General features: G+C 40.3%; 1 protein-coding gene across 2 annotated transcripts in view; it reads right to left on the bottom strand.

The window, feature by feature from the left end:
- LOC122569356 (protein espinas-like) overlaps window positions 1–17,779 on the bottom strand; it is a 113,811-nt gene that overhangs the window by 92,240 nt on the left and 3,792 nt on the right. The window contains exons 1-2 of one of the 2 annotated variants that reach the window (XM_043730273.1): window positions 16,292–16,358; window positions 16,081–16,209 (exon numbers count right to left, since the gene is read on the bottom strand). In XM_043730273.1, the coding sequence (XP_043586208.1) occupies window positions 16,081–16,208 (128 nt within the window). In that variant the 5' untranslated portion in view covers window position 16,209; window positions 16,292–16,358. Of the gene's footprint in view, window positions 1–16,080; window positions 16,210–16,291; window positions 16,359–17,779 lie in introns of those variants that run through there. The other variant, XM_043730272.1, reaches the window with a different exon arrangement.

The following is a 17,779-nucleotide window of genomic DNA, read 5'->3' as shown; positions in this document are numbered from 1 at the left end:
TAAACAAAATGTATGTACAAACACAGAAATTAAACAAATAAAATCGAAAATGTAAACAAAACAGGTTCAATAGTAAATAAACAGAAAACAGTAAATAGTCAAGTTAACAATGTAATAAAATTTGGAAATGAGTGCAAAATAAAAATGTTAATACCCACTTAATCAAAATCACATCTCAACACTCGCTCTGCTACCAAGATTTAACTTCATCATCTAACCTACTTAACTCTTCACAACAAATCAACGAACCACTTAACCTTATAAAAACTGATCAAGCAATTTCTTCCTCCTCGTGATTCAAGAAAACTGTTGTGCAAGAACCTGAAAACTACTACCAATTTACCCAATCAATAAACAACTCTCCACTACTTTTACATCCTCGAGGTATCAATCACTTCATAGCAACCAAAAAAATACCTGCCCTCATCCAGCGGGCACACCATCTAGTGCCATATTAATCCCCAGGTAGTGATACCTAGGAATTACCTAGATGAACAATCACGAAGTGGTGCAGATGCGCGAGTCGCAGAAACACTGCCAATTCGTCTATTCCATTGATTGGTCCATGGAAAGAGAAAGATATAGAAAGACTGTTGACCGGTCAGAGCACAGGGTGATAGGGGAGAGGGAAGCGGGCGCCGAGACGCCAGACGCCGGCGGATGCCGGGCGCCGCGTGTCCTAGACTCGCGACGGGACAACGACCGCGATGTTTGCCGAGTAAAATGCGAGAAAAAGGAATGCGACGACGAGTCGTGTCTCAACGAAACTGCTCAAAAAACGAGGACGAGCCGGTGAAAGAGGCGGGCGGGGAGAAAATAGCGGCGGTAAGTAATGCGTAGTTGAGAAGAATCAGACGGAAAAGCGTGAAAGAGGGAAAAAGGGGAAGAAAGAAACGGACCGCCATAAGCGAGATTAATGCGCCACTTTTATTTAAATTCGAGAGTGCAGATGGCGTGGCGTGCAAGGATGAATGGAGGAAAGTGATAACACAAGCTCAAAGTACAGGAGAATTTATAGTAAAGATTACTATATTAAGCTAATTTGTCACTTAGATATCATGTTTTGCATCTTTTGATCGTCTTTTACATATAACCGGATCCCTAACATTTCAGACTCTCCTAATTTCAAATGCATTGTTTCATTTCCGCATGAAATAAATTATATTTATATTTGAAAGAATTGAAATTCAAACGTAGTTGAAATTAATTTGTCTTCATTAACTTCTAGCTCTACGTATATAGAAATTTTCCGTTAAAGGGTGCTTCAATTAAGGAGACCAAATGGAAATTCATAATAATGATTTAAGTAACTTTTTTGAAAGATCCAACATTATGACATTTAATTAGATCTTTTAATTGTTTCCTTGGATTGGAAAACGTTTTAAGGGCAATTCGTGCAATGAAAATAGATGCAAGCATGTAGTAAAAGCGAAAGTGATAGTATTCCTAGGAGTACAGTGAGATTGGACAGATGATGTGTTTCTTAGGACGAGGCTGTGGTATCCAATGGGCTATTTGAGATGCCTTAAGTGTGTTATAGACCAGATAGTAAGCTTATCTTTATTTACGTACGTAGATATTTAGCACTTGGTATCTAACACGTTAATGTGAACAAATTATAACCTCACTATGTACATATTTCGCACTTATGGGTTTTATTAAACCATATATGGGTATACTTTTAAGAAAGTAATAAAAAAGAACTTATCAATTTCCTTAAACAGTTCGGGATAAATAATAATCAAGCAATTAGACGTATTTTTTTATGATATATAATTTCTATTAAGTTAAATATTTCTACATAGATATAAAGATTATTAAAAATTTATCCCGAACTAAAAAGAAACTTTAGCAGACAAAATGGCGTACGGTATCGTGATAATACTGAATGATTCCGAGCATGCATTAAACGATGCTTGATGGATCTTTTATTGGGAGATAAAATTTCAATTTAGAAACCAACCTCAAAGAACCAAATAAAACTTAGATTCATTAAGACAGGTGGTTCGTAATTTTTTGGCTGCTGGTAAACTCGAAAGATAACGTTTCATGGAACCAGTTATCTCGCCTGTAAGAACTCCATTAATATAGATAAAATTTAATCGCTTTCAGAAAAATTTATCGTTGTTTATGGCAAAGTAGTTTATAGCTTCATGAGACTCAAACACATAAAGATATTGAAGGAAAAAGAAAATTATCGAAAATCGCAAGTAATAATGGTTGTTTCAGAGTTCGTGATATCAGGTGCATTTGTGGTACTCTCGATTACTCACGGCACTCGATGTTGTTCTTGTACGCACTCCTAAAGAAAGACTCGAGAGATAACCTAACGAACGGATCGAGTTCTCTCAGCGTTAATGGCTAACGGACGATCACAATTTCTATGAAATTCCATGACTTTATATATGTATATCACGATCCTAGCGACTGAAGAAATTGGACAAAATTCTTTCAAGGTTATTTAAGTACAGATTATATTATCGTTACACTATTGTATTTTTAATTAATATGTAAGTTTTGACATTGTGATCTCTTACTAATAAAATTGTTTAGTTAGTGTCATTAAAGCAATATTTCACCTCCAGCATTTTGTTTAGTTTTAATAAATCTATGCTTTAATGGAATCTTATTTCTACTTCATTTTTGGAATTGAATAACGGAAGATTAACTAAAAGAAACGAAAAGAACCCTTCATTCAATGGACCATAGATAGGGACGCTAACCTCAAATGAAACCAAAGTTGCAAGTAACCAAACCCAACGACCCGGCATAATAAACCTGTTCAGTTTAAACGAACCAGCCCACCTCTGACTCACCCTTGGTCGATTCGAACGCGACCAGGCGGTCTCAATTTTCGCGTGATCCATCAGGATGACCGGGGGGTCACAACCCAAAGTCGTTAACGATGACGACCTAGAAACGAGGAGTTGTCCTCCCACCATTCTGCTTCACCACAAGTTGGTCCGATGAAAGATACAAGGCGCAAGGGGAAACAGGAAGTAAAAGAATAACAGTGGATAAGGAAGGAGGAGCGGAAAGAAAAGGTTGAAGTGGCCAAAGGTCCGGCCGGAGGGAACGTTTATGACGAGGCCTTGGCTCTGAATTACGATCTCAATACTGCAATAAGTGCTCTTAGCAGGGCCATGTTTTTTTCGTCGACGCGAGGTGTTTCCCCCCTCTGGGCTCTTATCGTAGCTTTACGCTGCTGCTCCCGTGGGCTTCTCTCTCGAGAAATATTATTTAATTAACGGGAGGAGACCGCCGCGGTCGAGACCTGGATCTTCCATGGCTCGTAAATAAAAACGGTACATTCTTGCCTGGCCGTACCAACTCTGTAGTGTAGTGTCTCCCTCTATTCACCAAGGCTCTCAACGTCATATCTTCTTCCAACTGTCTTATCCCCACCACCGTTCGACTACATCCCCTCACCAGTTGTCTACAGTGTACGCATAGTCATCGGTTATGGTCGCGTTCTTCTGTTCCACCTCTGCATAAACTGTGTTCTCTTCCCACCGGGGCGAGATATTTTCGGTAATCATGGCACCGTCTCTCGAAGTGAAGACCCGCCACGGAGCTCTTTAAGTGCGGAATTACTTCCGCTAGAAACGCGCCTTTTGCTCGATTAGCTTTGCGGTAAATTTAAGCCCCGCTCGAATCGCCACGAACGCACAGGGCACACGACACCGAACAGTATAGCTACCCTTCTACTCTCCCGGTTCCCGATTGTCGAAGGGGACCAAAGAATTTCTTCCTTTAATTGTCCCTCCGCCCCAGTGGTCGAAATATATACCGTAGCCTAGAGTCGAGTAAGAAACCGGCAGAACGACTCCGGAAAGTAATCTGCCTAATTACCCAGCAAGAGATTCATTCCCAGGGTACAGAGGAAGGTTAGGCATCTGAGAGGAGAGGTTAGTCTCGTAAAACGACCGGAGAAGAGTCCCTGTCTTTCTCTGCGCGATTTTCTCGCGACGCGACGGCATTCGAAATGCGTCCCGACGCTTCACAGGACCAAGACGACCGGATCTTCCCCACCCTCGGAGACGTCAGTCGAGCAAACTTATTTAACATCCGCGGCTTCCTCCGCTTTGAAGTGGAAACCTTTTCGGCGACGCGCGAATCTCGCTCGGGACTTTCGAGATCTTGCTTCGTAATTCTTAGAACCGACGGAATTCGAAATAACATGGAATCTGAAGCGTCGGGCTACGTGAGTAGGGGTTAGAATTTACAGATATTAGGGCAGTAAGGATTTTTTTATTCGGGTGGCTGGAGATCGCTTAGGAGTTATCAAAGATGGTTCATGTGAAAGAATATAAGAACATAAAGAACCGATGCCAATGATTCGAAATATCTAATCTAAAGTCTGACCCAAATCACCAGTGAATCGTAATTTGTAAAGTTCATGAACCTTAATGCCCACAAAATAATCAATCCATACGACTAAACACTTTTGCAAAAACCCGTAGCTTCGTTATCTCGACATAGAACAGATTTCAGAATCCCAACCCATTTTAATTTCCCATCTTCCTCAAGTTACAATTTCAATCAGATGCGATGGACCAACATAATCGCCGATTCTAAGCAGAAGGTGCACTAGCGCCATAATAAAATTCGTCGCAAGATACGATATGTAACTTGAGTATACGGTAGAACCTGTATATTCACTGGTCAGAACCACACTATGCTCTTTCCTCATTCGGTAAGTCCGTCTGTGGGACGAGGAGAAAATATTCATAATGCTGGATTAAGCGTGGAAGTGATCTGGGGTGCTCGGAGCAGGGTGGACGAGAAAACTAATCAAGAGTCCACCCTATTTAATTCCCACCCTCACTGTCCTGCTCTTAACCGTACGTCGTTACTGCTCTACGGCCAAGAGTAGACTCTCGTGGCTCTGGTCCTTCTTATTACCTCTTCCCCCACCATCAATCCTAACCCCACCACTTATGCCAGTTTGACCGCGTGCACGTATACACCGCGTGAATTCGACTTCTTTTCGTTAGGACGTGCACAGGCTTCTTTTTCTGCTGCAATCATCGTGCTCGGATCGTGTATTGGGTACGTATGATGCGCAGGAGTGATGATGATTGTAGGGAGATAGTTCATAGCTACGATGGTTGGTAGGTTTGTAAGGGAGGTTATTAGGAAGTCGAGAATTATCGTGGAATCATTTTTACGAAATGGTTACATGGAACTATAATGCCTGGTAATGAATGGTTCTCGTAGAATTCTGACTGTCCGCCATGTTGGATGTTCTTACGATGAAATTACGCGGCATGGAGTTCAGTGCGATACGTAGTGACCAGATTCGAGACGAATGAAATTAATTGAACGGAAGTACAGAGAATTGCGTTCGACTAAAAGAAACAGAATTACGGTGCGTTAACTTGTACCAAACTGTGACGAAATGAACCGAATCGAATTAAGTAGAACCAATAAACCTCGAATTGAGTTATGATCAAAAGAGGTGACGTTTATCTTCATCGAAGTGGATCTAATGCAAGGATATCCCAAACAACAGTACAGAACATAGTCATCAATATATATCTTATGTGTTCATATGTGTAAAACGAACTCTAATAAAGAGAAAACAAATATTGGAATTTCGAAACTCTCTCTGGGACGAACATTTAACATGCTTATCGTATATTGATTCGATCAGCAATCGATGGTTAACGCTGCATTAAAACAACGAGACCGCGTACGACATATACGAGGTGATTCAAGTTAAAGCCCAACCAGACGCATTACTCAAAGGATCGCTGATGGTAGGTAAAGTTTTAAGGTCGAATCCACAATGGCAGTGTAGACCATTGAAATATTGCAATATGTTACGATCAAAGTTGTATTTCAATGATCAATCCACTCTAATGTTTAATATATAATAAAAGATTAATATAGGCGAAATAGTGCAATCGTATCAAGAAAGCTTGACGGGAGATCATACGGATTGGAGCTATTTGAAGCAGATCAAAGCGAATCGAAGCGAATCAAAGCGGATCGAAGACGATTGAAACGGAACGGAGCAAATGAAAGCGGATTGACGCGATTCAAGGTGAATCGAAGCGGATGTAAAGATAAAATATTTTAAAGCATATTATAAACAATTTGACTGAATCAAAGCAAATCTTAAAATATTCAAAAGCACCTTCAAAATATTCATATAAACCTAACTTCATATGTCTAATCTTTATCAGCGTAAATATCAAACATCAATAACAACATAACCTCCAAACAACAAAAGGCACTCTAATACCACATTCTACCACCCTTAATAAACAGAACAGGTGAACCGTCTGTTTCAAGGCACAGCAACTGGTATCAGGGAAACGTCAGAGGGCAACATAGCGATCGTGGCAGCAGTGCAATATGCAGTAAAGCACGAATGCAACAATGCGATCTCCCCCCAAGCAATGGGCGCAGAGGTAACGGGGAGAGAGGGCGTGCCGGATATATATGGGGTGTCTCGTTAATCAAGAGAACCTCGCTATCGCCCGCGGCCTATAGGGGTGGAAAATGGGAGAGGAGCGAGGGTGACCAGTGTTTAACAGTTGACAAACGGCAGTGTAGGTACGCGGTCGCGTAAACAACGTGTAGAGCGCGAAACAGACGCGGGCCACGGCCACGCAAAAACCCGTAAATCTGCCTATTAAACGCGATTAACGATTTTGGAAAGGCACGAACGCCATCCTGATAGCCACGTGGTCAAGCGCACCTGCGGAAACTCTCTTCGTGGTACTGATGATACAACGGCCATGTAAAATATCGAGTAAAGGGAGGGGAAAGGGGAAGTAGAGCTTGAATGTTAAAATGACAGATGAGTAGATTGATGGGAGATGAATCATAATTGATGATAAATGATTACGTCTGAAGAAGAGGTAAACGTATGCAAAAGTATTGCGGGAAGAACTTGAGCATCTGGGGGATTTCTAGGGAATTTGAAAGTGGCTTTGGTTTATCACAATCTGCTGTTTTAAAAATTTGAAAATATTATAGTATAGACAAATACATTGTAGAAAACGGTGTATTGTGTATTGAATATATGGTTAATTCCATTAATCAACCATAATTCCATATACGAGAAAAAAGTCAATAGAATTCTCTTGTTACAGACGTCCACATAATGTGATAAATATTTTTCTCCAATTCTAAATTCACCCTTCGAAGTCGTCACACACCATTTAAAAAAAACTAGCCACGAAATGAACGGGAAAATGACTTTCTACCCCTTGGAGTTAGCCACGTCCAAAATAATGGCGGTTGAAATATTTAATAAACCGTCTAATCAAGGGGGGAGGGGCATGGGATGGGGGAAGGGCTATGGAGTTGTGGTCGTGGATACGTGACCGACCGCCAACGAGCTGGCGATTCCAGTAAAATCGTCCTCTCCGATTATCAGTAGTGTAACAAACCGAAAAAAAGGACGCGAAATCGGGTTTTGTCGCATTCCACGCGTGCTCGAGCTTGGTCAGTACGCGGGGGCAGCGCGATTTTTCTCAGGGACTGCGTTTTCATAGCATTTCTACCGTGCTTCGCGTTGCACTAACGAACGCGTGTAAAAAGCCATGCTTCGCTCTGTCTAACCGTATTATATCTGTCCTTTTTGTCTTTAGTCTAATGATCTTTCCGTGAATCCACTTAGCTTCTTTACCATCTGCATCGCCTCCGTCGATTTCCGTAGAAACGCGCACGCGCCACTCATTCCTTCTATTTAGCCTCGTCTTAATCGCTGACGGTTAATAAGATCCCTAGAGTATCGTATATGGTAACAATGCAGACTTATCAGTGTCGTTTGATAGGGATATTTGGTAAATGGGAGAAGACGAGAAAGTGGAATGGGTTTGTTGATCAGCAGAATGGAAATGCGCAGTAGAATATGCTGCATGGCTATATTGGCTATATTGATATGGTTACACTGATATGTAATTCGAAAAGCGTGTTGAGCCACTTTGGATCAATGTTTTGGATTGTTTTTGAATATTTGGATAATATATCACTTGGACAATACTTTTACTTGGAATAGGGTTGGTTAGTTTGCCGTTTTGATTTCTCAATACTTTTGAGCTGCACTTGAACAATATCTTACTTTGATATATCTTGTGTCTGAAACGGGATTGATCAACTTGTCACTTTCGATTTTTCAATATTTTGTATTGCGCTTAGACAAAATCTTATTTGGGAATCTCTTACATTTGGTAATCGAATTTAGATTTATCTCTGTATGTAGAATTGGTTAATCTATTATTTTTGCTTACCACTACTTGGAACTATACTTGGAAAATATTTTATAATCATCATAATAAATAATAATTATACGAATGGTATTACAAAGAAATTGTTATAAAATAGTCTATCTTCGTATCCAAACCGTGAAAAACAGCAGTTCGAAGGGTTAATTTCGTCAGCCTGTCTATCAAGAACTCGCATGGCAAAGGGACGAAGGGAAAGCGTCGAACAACACGCACCGTTAATCTCCACTATTATACCAGCACATTCCCGTCGTTGCAGCGTCGATAGATCGCTCGTTCACACTTCGATCGATTCCTCGACTCTCTTCTCCTTTTTCGACGACGCAACGCGGTAAGTCGGTCGTGATCGAGAAAGTTCTCAGCATACGACGATGTCGAAAGATCGTGAAATATTTCGGTGTTGTACATACAAACGGAGATTATTTCATAACCGTGGCTATAACTCAATTTTATGAGTCTGTTTATTATCGTTCGTATGGCGTTCGATGTATAAAAATACCTAGTTTTATAGGTCGTTTCGGATTCGTCTGTATTATGAAGTGTTTTTCACGTCTCTCTACTTACATAGAGAAAAATATTCATATTAATATCGAGTTGTAATCGGATTTGATCTCGTGTAATTTAGTATAAGTAAAAATAAGTATGATTAGTGGAAAGAATTAGTGGAAGTGAGGTTATGGTTACCTTCTCGTCTGAAATACTCATGTTACGACGTAATTCTCTTTTTTATGAATTTCTGTTGGTAGTCCGGAATCGAAGTAACCTGGTTTAAAGTGAATCAGTGCAGTATTCGAGGGATTCTGAATATAGCCGGTTCGATTAAACGTTCAAAGATGAACGCGAGCAAAGCTAATTAGCGGCTTCCGAGGCGGGCAACGTGTACCGTAAAAGGCAGGACACGACGCGGCCTCTGAACGCGGTATAGAAAGGTGGGCCGAAAGAATCAGAAAAAGTGGCCGGATTCTTTGCCATAAAAATGATTCTGCGCAAAAGCGGCGTCGTTCTGGCGAGTATCGCATAACTTCGCCTCGAATTCTGTGAAACTTGTATTTTATTTCGGCTTGTTTCTAATACGTTGAACTATGCCAGGAATAAAACGGTTAATAGAATTTCGCTAAATTGAGATATATTTAAATATATAGTGTAAGTTAAACGAGATTAAAATAATATTGAAGTAAAGACAATCAGTCGAAACAAACAAAAGTTGGGACCGATCTGGGTCGGACCACACTGTATCAAAACAAATCAAACTGATTGAGTCAAATGGGAATGGATCAAACTCAATGGCACCGTTAAACCATATTGAAGCAAATGAAATAAAAGTGTGTCGAACTGAATTGAACAGAAATAGGGCAAACTGGCTGAAACCACACTAAACCGCAAACACACAATATTTGATCTATTATGCTAAGTTGAACAAATTCTATGAAATCATTTTACTTTTTAGGACCTCATAAATTTTTAAGAAAAAAAAATGTTCCAATGAAGAAATCCTTAGCTCCCCTTTTAAGTTCGAAAGACGTAATTGCGAGAAGAAACTAACAATGGGAAAAAGCAAACACGGTCGAAAAAGAAACAACAACAGTTGCATATGGATATATCTTGAAGAAGAAACCGCGAGAAGAGCGGTGCAACGACAAGTGAAACGGCCTGCATTCGGGGATGCGTCAAAAGAAGAACAACGAGTTTGCCGAGCGAGGGAACGAGTTCCGAAGACGTAGCCAGGACAGGAGGAACCAAAGGTCTTCAAGTTTTTGCGGGACACATACGAAACCTGCGACGCAGAGCGACATTCTTCTTCTCTACTAACCCTTTCTGTTCTTGGTTCGATGAACGTGAAGAAATCGGCGTCCAGAGGCTGAACTTTTAGGGGCATACTTTTTCGGGGCTGGATAAAAGCGTTTGTCTTCGTCAACGATTTCTAAGAGCAGTCAACGTCGAACAATTATTTTAATTCCTTTCGGTAAGCCGAATTTGACGAGCGTACACACGACATCGAAATTATATCTCTAAATGTTGGGACAATTTTGTAACTTTTATTTCAACCTTTTATATACCCGAAGGAATTCTTTTGATGGAATTTTTATCTTTTAACGGTAATTTAATGTCTTCTTAGTATTTAAGAAAATTAAGAAAAAGTATTTTTAATGAGTTTTTTAACATCAATCTGTTTTTATATCTTTTAATCTTCTCAAACATCACAGCAGTCGCCATCTTTCTTTCTCCATTACAATTAAAAGGAAAGAACAAAAGGAAAAAAAAATACAAAACACGAAGGTATTCAATATTTATTTCCCTTCGTAATCTTCCGTCCAATAAACATAACATGGAGAGCAACATCGGAAGACTATAATCTCCTAAAGTAAAACGTTCAAGACCCCGATAAAAATGCCCAGCCAGATTGCCCACAGATAAGCGGTGCGATTTCCACCGAGTCTCCCCCTATCGGCCGATACTCGCACACAAGGGGACACGAAAAACAGCGAAACAAGAACACGAGATAGAAAGCCTTCATTTTGACGAACGCGGCAGAACGTTTTCTTTCTCTGTCTTATTCCCTTTTACCTCCTTGTTACAAGTCGGCGCCGAACGTTGGGAAGAGACGCTGCTTTTTTTTTTAGAATAAATCTCCGCGTAACGAGCAACACACCACCTTTTCCCATCGAAGATAATTTCAAGCTTCCAAGAACAGGCGCCGATAAGCAAAGAGGCGAAATTAAAACTGAGAACGACAGATAAAACCGCGATCGAGTTTGACGATTCCGAAACGGCCGAGAATGGCCGTGCACCAGAGACGTTATCGTTTCTTTCTTCTTCTTCTTTCTTCTCGTTTCTTTCGGCCAAGCGTATTTCATTGGATTTTAGTATGACGTTTGTCCTCAAGAATGGACACATTATACTACGTATAACATACATATGTACTACCTATTGGAACGCGTTGACGAGGGGACCCATAACCTCATCGTCGTGCTCGTTGTTGATTACACGTTCTGTCAAACGCGTTGACGCGATGGCTCGTACCGAGCGTAAGAACCTTAATGATCCTAACGAGTTCCCCTCCCGGGGGATCCTGCAAATGATGTTAATCACAGCCACGACATAGCCAACGAACGGTGAAGAGCATCTTCGCGGCACGAACAATGGGACAACCGTGATTTCCGTAACGTTACACGGGCTATACCGTGTATACTCGATGGCTGTTTAGAGGCGGAACCGCTAATTCGTGTGAAGTCAGTCGAGAAATAACTAAACACGATGAGAGATTTAAAGAGAAACGTTGTATGTACATTGTGAGAATAGTGGTGTTATAAGGGTGTGGAAACACATGTAATGAAGATCTGAACTAATGAGATTAGGAAATACATATTTGAGGAAAGTGTAAACATTAAGGTAATCAGAGCAGTATGTTATTGTGGAAATTAGGGATAGAGAAAGTTAATAAGTATGTACATGTTAACAGAAGAATTCTAAACACAAGATTGGACTTGAGAAAATGTTTTGGGGAGTAGAGTTTGCTAAATGGAGGTTAGTTGAGAGTTAAGGAGAGAAAGTGTATATAAGTACGTTTAGTGATTTTACAGAAAACTGTGTATTTCAGAAATAAAGATTACTATGAAAAAGATTCTTATGAAAAAAGTTCTTATGTAAAAGTATTTTAGGGAACTGGTATACTAGGTGATAGGGGAAATGTTTTCAGAGGTTAAGTAGATTGAAAAGGTTATACTACACGTGTAATATGCATGTAGTATGATATTTATAATATAAATTTCGTTTTCAATAAAATGATGCTGGCAACCATTTCTTTGTACGATTTAATCTATAACCTATAAAATTTGAATGAAATAATTTAGTTCACCCCACTAGTAAATATATCGTTTATGTATCCAACTAAATAAACCGATCGATCTAAAGTAAAGGTGATCACTTGTTTTTAAGATTGCAACCAGAATAACCATAAACGGTTTACAGGAACAGTTAACAAGGAGCCTCTCCTATTCCTTTATGATTTACAAACCCACACCAATTGGACGTTAATTAAAGCGATGTTTTAATAAAGTAGAAACACTGGATACACGGGATGTATTGATTGAACACTGAAATGGGAATAGAAAGTCAGCCTTGCTATCGTGACTGTGGATCTTCATTGTGCGCGTTCATGTAGACTCTTCGTAGATCATGAACATACCACATTCACCGGCTGAAAGGTTAGGTTCGGCTCAGCTGTTAAATTGGTTACACGGCTTTTGATTATACCAAGATCTTCGCCGGTACTAACAAGAAAACACGTGTTCGCGATGCAAGTTATTCTGTTGCTGTTTTTGCACGGATAAGCCAATCGAAGCACAATAAACTCTCTCTATTTCTTTAGCGAGAAAAAACATGTTTGAATTTATCTACATATATATGTATATAGAAATGTTCGATCAAACTCTCTTGCCTTTATTCATCGTTTATCAGTAGTACGTCAAGATATAGTTCCGATTTGAAAAATTAAGATAGCGTCTCCATACAACAGCATCATCCATTATTGCAAATACAAGGGTACGTTCCATCGTAAATATCCATCTTCAAGCGAAGTTAGAGGATAAGTTTATTTATTATAGCTCTCTAGAAAGAGATAATTAATTTCGCTGAGAAATTGTAAAGGTATGAAGTTATAATTTCTTAACATCCAAATTCTGGCTCGTTAACTATAGGTTAGAGTCGATCGAAGGCCTTTGCCTAATTTTATAGCAGACGAAATGATCCATCAAATTATCCGTGAAACTATTACTAGGCATGAAACGATGCTAAAGTGCAGATGGTATCCATCCAACGATTCCTTTATTATGCTTCACGGAAACGTCGACCGCGTTTTCCGTAAACAGTCATCGACAGGACGAGACTGCTCGTTAGTCCAGGTTCGCCGTAAAACGCCACGCCATGATTTACCACTGCGCGCCTCGAGTTAACAGATAAATTCGATAGTGGATTAATGATCCACAGCTAATGACTAACCGCGAGCCCTAACCTCGAAACTCGCGGGACGAGTAACCAAAGCGAAAGAAAAGCGATTTTAACATCCTCTTAGAGTACAGAGAGGGAATGCTACCTCGACCCTGGCCTGTCGATCGTATATCGTGGAATGAGGACGGTATAAGGAACGAAAGTGACGGAAAAAGTTGAAAGATATCGTATCACGATGAAAAACGCCATTGGAAAATCACGTTGACAGCTACCAGCCTAGTGAACTGGAGCGCGAGGAAAGCTTTAATTCTTCAGTTCCGTCGGACTTTGATCGATGTCCGACTATTCGGAGCCGGTCGGCCTCGATCTCGTATTTTTCAACCTTCTAGAATTCATTGTAACCAGTTGGAGATGAAGATACTTTTTCTTAGTTGTTCGTTGTATAATGGGATCCCGTATGCGTGATTCTTAGAACGAGGTGAAGAATATATACGATTTATATGTTTGGTAGTTGTCTTAGAGGTTAGTTTCATGTTTAATATCATTCCATTTTGTACATTTTGTACACGATTTCTTATTCTATTCAAGATCAATATGGATCTATAGATTCCAAATTAGTGTACAGTTCAAATCAAACTATTCTTACAATGCTACCAACATTTGCCAACAATCTCCTACTTAACCTATAATTTAAAGAAATCGAATAATTTAAAACGAAAATCATCCACGACAAAACTACCAATATCAAGTGATCCAAATTAGTTCTAATCTATCGAAAAATTGAAAGCCCGATATTCGGAGTGTGGAACAAAGCTTTGGAAGGAAACAACGAGGCGCTTGGTGAACCTGCGAACCGACGAACCAACTTTACGTGAGAGGAGGGGTAAAGGGGCTCGGTATGTTAATTACAGACCAACATACATCCCTGTTTCTCTCCTCTACCCCCCTCATTCACCATCCCGATCGTTTGGCGAGCTGGTGGTGCATACTCTCTCGTTCTTTCTCATCGGTTAGCTCGGTTGCCAGTCGATTCGTCTTGGAACGGCCCATCGCCGCGCCGGTCTCGTTGCACGCAGGCCTCGCGTGAGACCGACGAGTCGACCCTACGACCCGAAGCAGAGAAGAAACCTTCCTTTTGCCCTCTTTCGATCTTCCCTTTGCTCTGCCTCCACGGAACCAACGGACACGCTTCCACGACGTTTCTACGCCTCGACCGCCTTCTACTTACCACCACTATCCGCGGCGCTACCCCACGTGACTCTGGCTGCCCACGGGAAATCGACCCTCCGTTATTTGCACAACACGTTCTACCAATTTGAACGCGTTTCGCGCGTCTTACGCTGCCGATTCTTCGAACCAAACGATTGACGCGGGTCTAGAAAAAGGGAAGAGGTAATTGGATGGAATTGTGAGAAATTTTAGATAGTTCGCAGTGATTGAAGATTGTTGTAGCTTGTGAAAGGGATTTTTGATTGGATATAGAGAGGATCTTTATAGAAGAGTATATATCGAAAATTTTCGTAAATTTATGGACCACATATATATTTCTATTTCGGCACCCATCCCATAAACGACAAGGAGGTGGTTGTTTATAACAAAATAAGCTCAATTAACAAAATAAAATTATTGTTGTTTTTTAAAGAAACGACTTAAAGAATTTGTAAAACTTAATCAAACACATACATCTGTAAAGACTGAGACAGAAACATTATCTATGTTCATAAATACAAAAGGATAAAATAAAGAAAGAAAAATACAAAAGCAAGCAGAAACTTAGAAGTCTTTATAGAAGTCAATTTGTCAAGATTTATAGCTAATACAGATATACGATTATAATTATCACGTCGCCCTATATGTTCAGATAAACGAATAAAAAAAAAGAGGCAAATATCTGTACGACTTAATTTCTAACCTATCAGCAACATGAACAAACATAGCAAGAGAATTACAAAATATCAGTAGACTTACTTTATGAACCACGGTCATATGATCGAGCTATGAACGACATTCATTACGAATACCTACTACTTACATTCCTAGCGCAATTTGCATTAAGAAGTTTCTTATTCACAGAGTCTAAATATAAGAGAAGAAGGAGGTATACGAGGGTCGAGCAACATTATACATTATCAACACCAGGAACGGAGCTGTCACGGGACCAGTTCACGTAACACGCATCGGTTATACGAAGATTGGTCACCCTGGCGGAACGACGTGCTTCTTCGTTTTATCGATCCTGTGATCCTGCGATCAAGGATAAGTCGACGCGAATCCTGCATCTCCAGTCTTCCCTCTAGACTCGAGATAATTTTCTGTTTCGACGCTGTCTATCTCTCTTTCTATATTTTTTTATTACAACAAAACGCACCAGGTTTCACCGGTTTCGTTCATGGCATTTTACTTTTCCTTTCCGACTAGTATCGCCGGTCGGAGAAAATCAAAGAGGCATCGCGTGCGTCGCTGTGCCTCTACTTCTCGCCATAGCCGGTATTACAGAAGTATTTACGCATGGTCATTGATCGCGCGATCAACAATTTCTCTTGTAATCGTTTCGGCTAGTATTGCCGCATAATGATAACCTCTGCTCGGACGGTAAAAATGTCGGGATAGCACCTCCCGTGGAACATGTCATTCATTTCGCTTTCATTGAAAACGCATCACGCATATCGAACACTTTCTTACGATACTTTAAAGAATAAAGGAAAAACGAGAGAAAAGAACACGCAACAAGCAGTGGATAATATACATTTATGGTATGTACTTGCACTTTCGTTGAAAACGCACCAACCGAAACGAAACTGCCTCTGTTTTAATCAGAATATCATACACCAGTTCTCACCGGGGAACTGTGATTTTTAGTGGATAATACATGCAAAATACGATTACTCACCGCCAAAAGTGGGGCACATATCCAGCCGGGCATAAATCTCGACACTGACCGCAGGGTGCACCTTGAAGAACGACATTACCGTGCGAGTAACTGTTGTTGGATTGGCCGTCTTGACCGGGTGACAGCATTCTGTAACAAAGAAAAGGATTCACCTTATTTCATTTGTTCCCTTGTGCATATATGGTGTTACATATCAATTCAATTTGTGTACCATCATGATGCAGTCTTACTGATCGTGAATTTTTTACAGCGTATCTTCTCACTTTGCCGAAAATATAATTCTCGATGAAAAGTAATTCTTGTTGTTTTATTCGTCTCTATGCAAATCGGTGCATCTGTGTCGCGATCTCCAATCTAAGGTGTACCAAGCCCAACGTAAGAAGTTAATAACGCCCATTACCGTAAATTACAATAATTATCGTAAATTAACATTCTACCGTGACCAAACCCACCAGCGCATTATTAAATCAGACAAATGATTGCTTTAATACCACGATCTATGAAATTAACATATATCCCATAAATACGCGTGCGCGTACCTCCGCGTTATTCCATCGTAGACGACACTGTTGAAAACCATCATGGGGAAACTTTTACGGGGTTATACCTCGCCGATCATCAATCTTGGTCAAATTTAAGAATAGTCTCCTCCATCTTGTCTTGTCATACTCGTTTCCTGTAACCCTCTTTCGCGCACGTTGTACGTACACACTTTTTTAAGTCTGACATCTCGCTAACGCGCCATTTTCTCCTGGATCCCGCAACAAGGTATGCCGTGAAAATAATTAATTAAAGGCGCCATCTAATAGGATTGAAACACGAGTGATTACGCCCTGCTCGAATTAATAATGGAAACCGGTAATTAACGAGTAACCGATGTCTCGTACGCTTCGATCCGCGCGTCGATTAACCGACACCAGATAATTACACCTTCTAGAAATTTTACATATATACAGAGTATAACGAAAATCTTTGTGCACCGCGCGAGAAGCACCGACTGTTTCATCATCCTGTCTCCCTTTTTTCTTATCCTCATATTCTTAAACGCCTGGTCGCCTTTTCTCCTTGTTGTTCCGTTTTTCTTCGTCGACGATATTATAAATATTTCCCCTTCAGAGATGCGATCAAAAATAATGGCGCAGCTGTGCGTGCGTGGAAACAAAACAAAACCACCGTGAAGGCAGAGTCGATAAGTTATCCCACCGTTTAGCGTGATTGTCGATTACCCTTTCTTTTTTTTCCTTTCCTTTTTTTCAGACGTTTGGTCACAGCCGATAAAGTGAAATTGAAAATTGTAGGGGAAACGGGCCACGGGATTATGAAATTAACCGAAAACAAAATTTCTAGAGCAAAAGAAAGGTAAATCGACAAAGGAGGAGGATAGGATCGATCATGTTTGAACGAGGATAACGTCGAAGGTCGATCATAGCCGCACACGGTAGGTATATAAAAATTGGTATCGTCCGGGAAAATAAAAGTATCAGGAATTTAACCACAGCGTTATTACACGACCCCCAACGTGCAATAAGGCTAGCTGAACCACGCGGAGTTTTATAAAGGACCGTGACAGGAACTACAAGGTCGCTCATGGTCTTACTTACGACTGTCACGTGCCACTGTCTGTAAAATCATGAAGGACAGGAGAACTACATATTAAACCAAGCATACAGTACGTGATACTTCGCTAACCGATACAATT

This window comes from Bombus pyrosoma, linkage group LG7 (genome assembly GCF_014825855.1).
Source record: "Bombus pyrosoma isolate SC7728 linkage group LG7, ASM1482585v1, whole genome shotgun sequence".
NCBI classification, from domain to species: Eukaryota; Metazoa; Arthropoda; class Insecta; order Hymenoptera; family Apidae; genus Bombus; species Bombus pyrosoma.
Note: the sequence above shows the minus strand (reverse complement) of the source record. Positions and strands in the feature narration are given on the sequence as shown.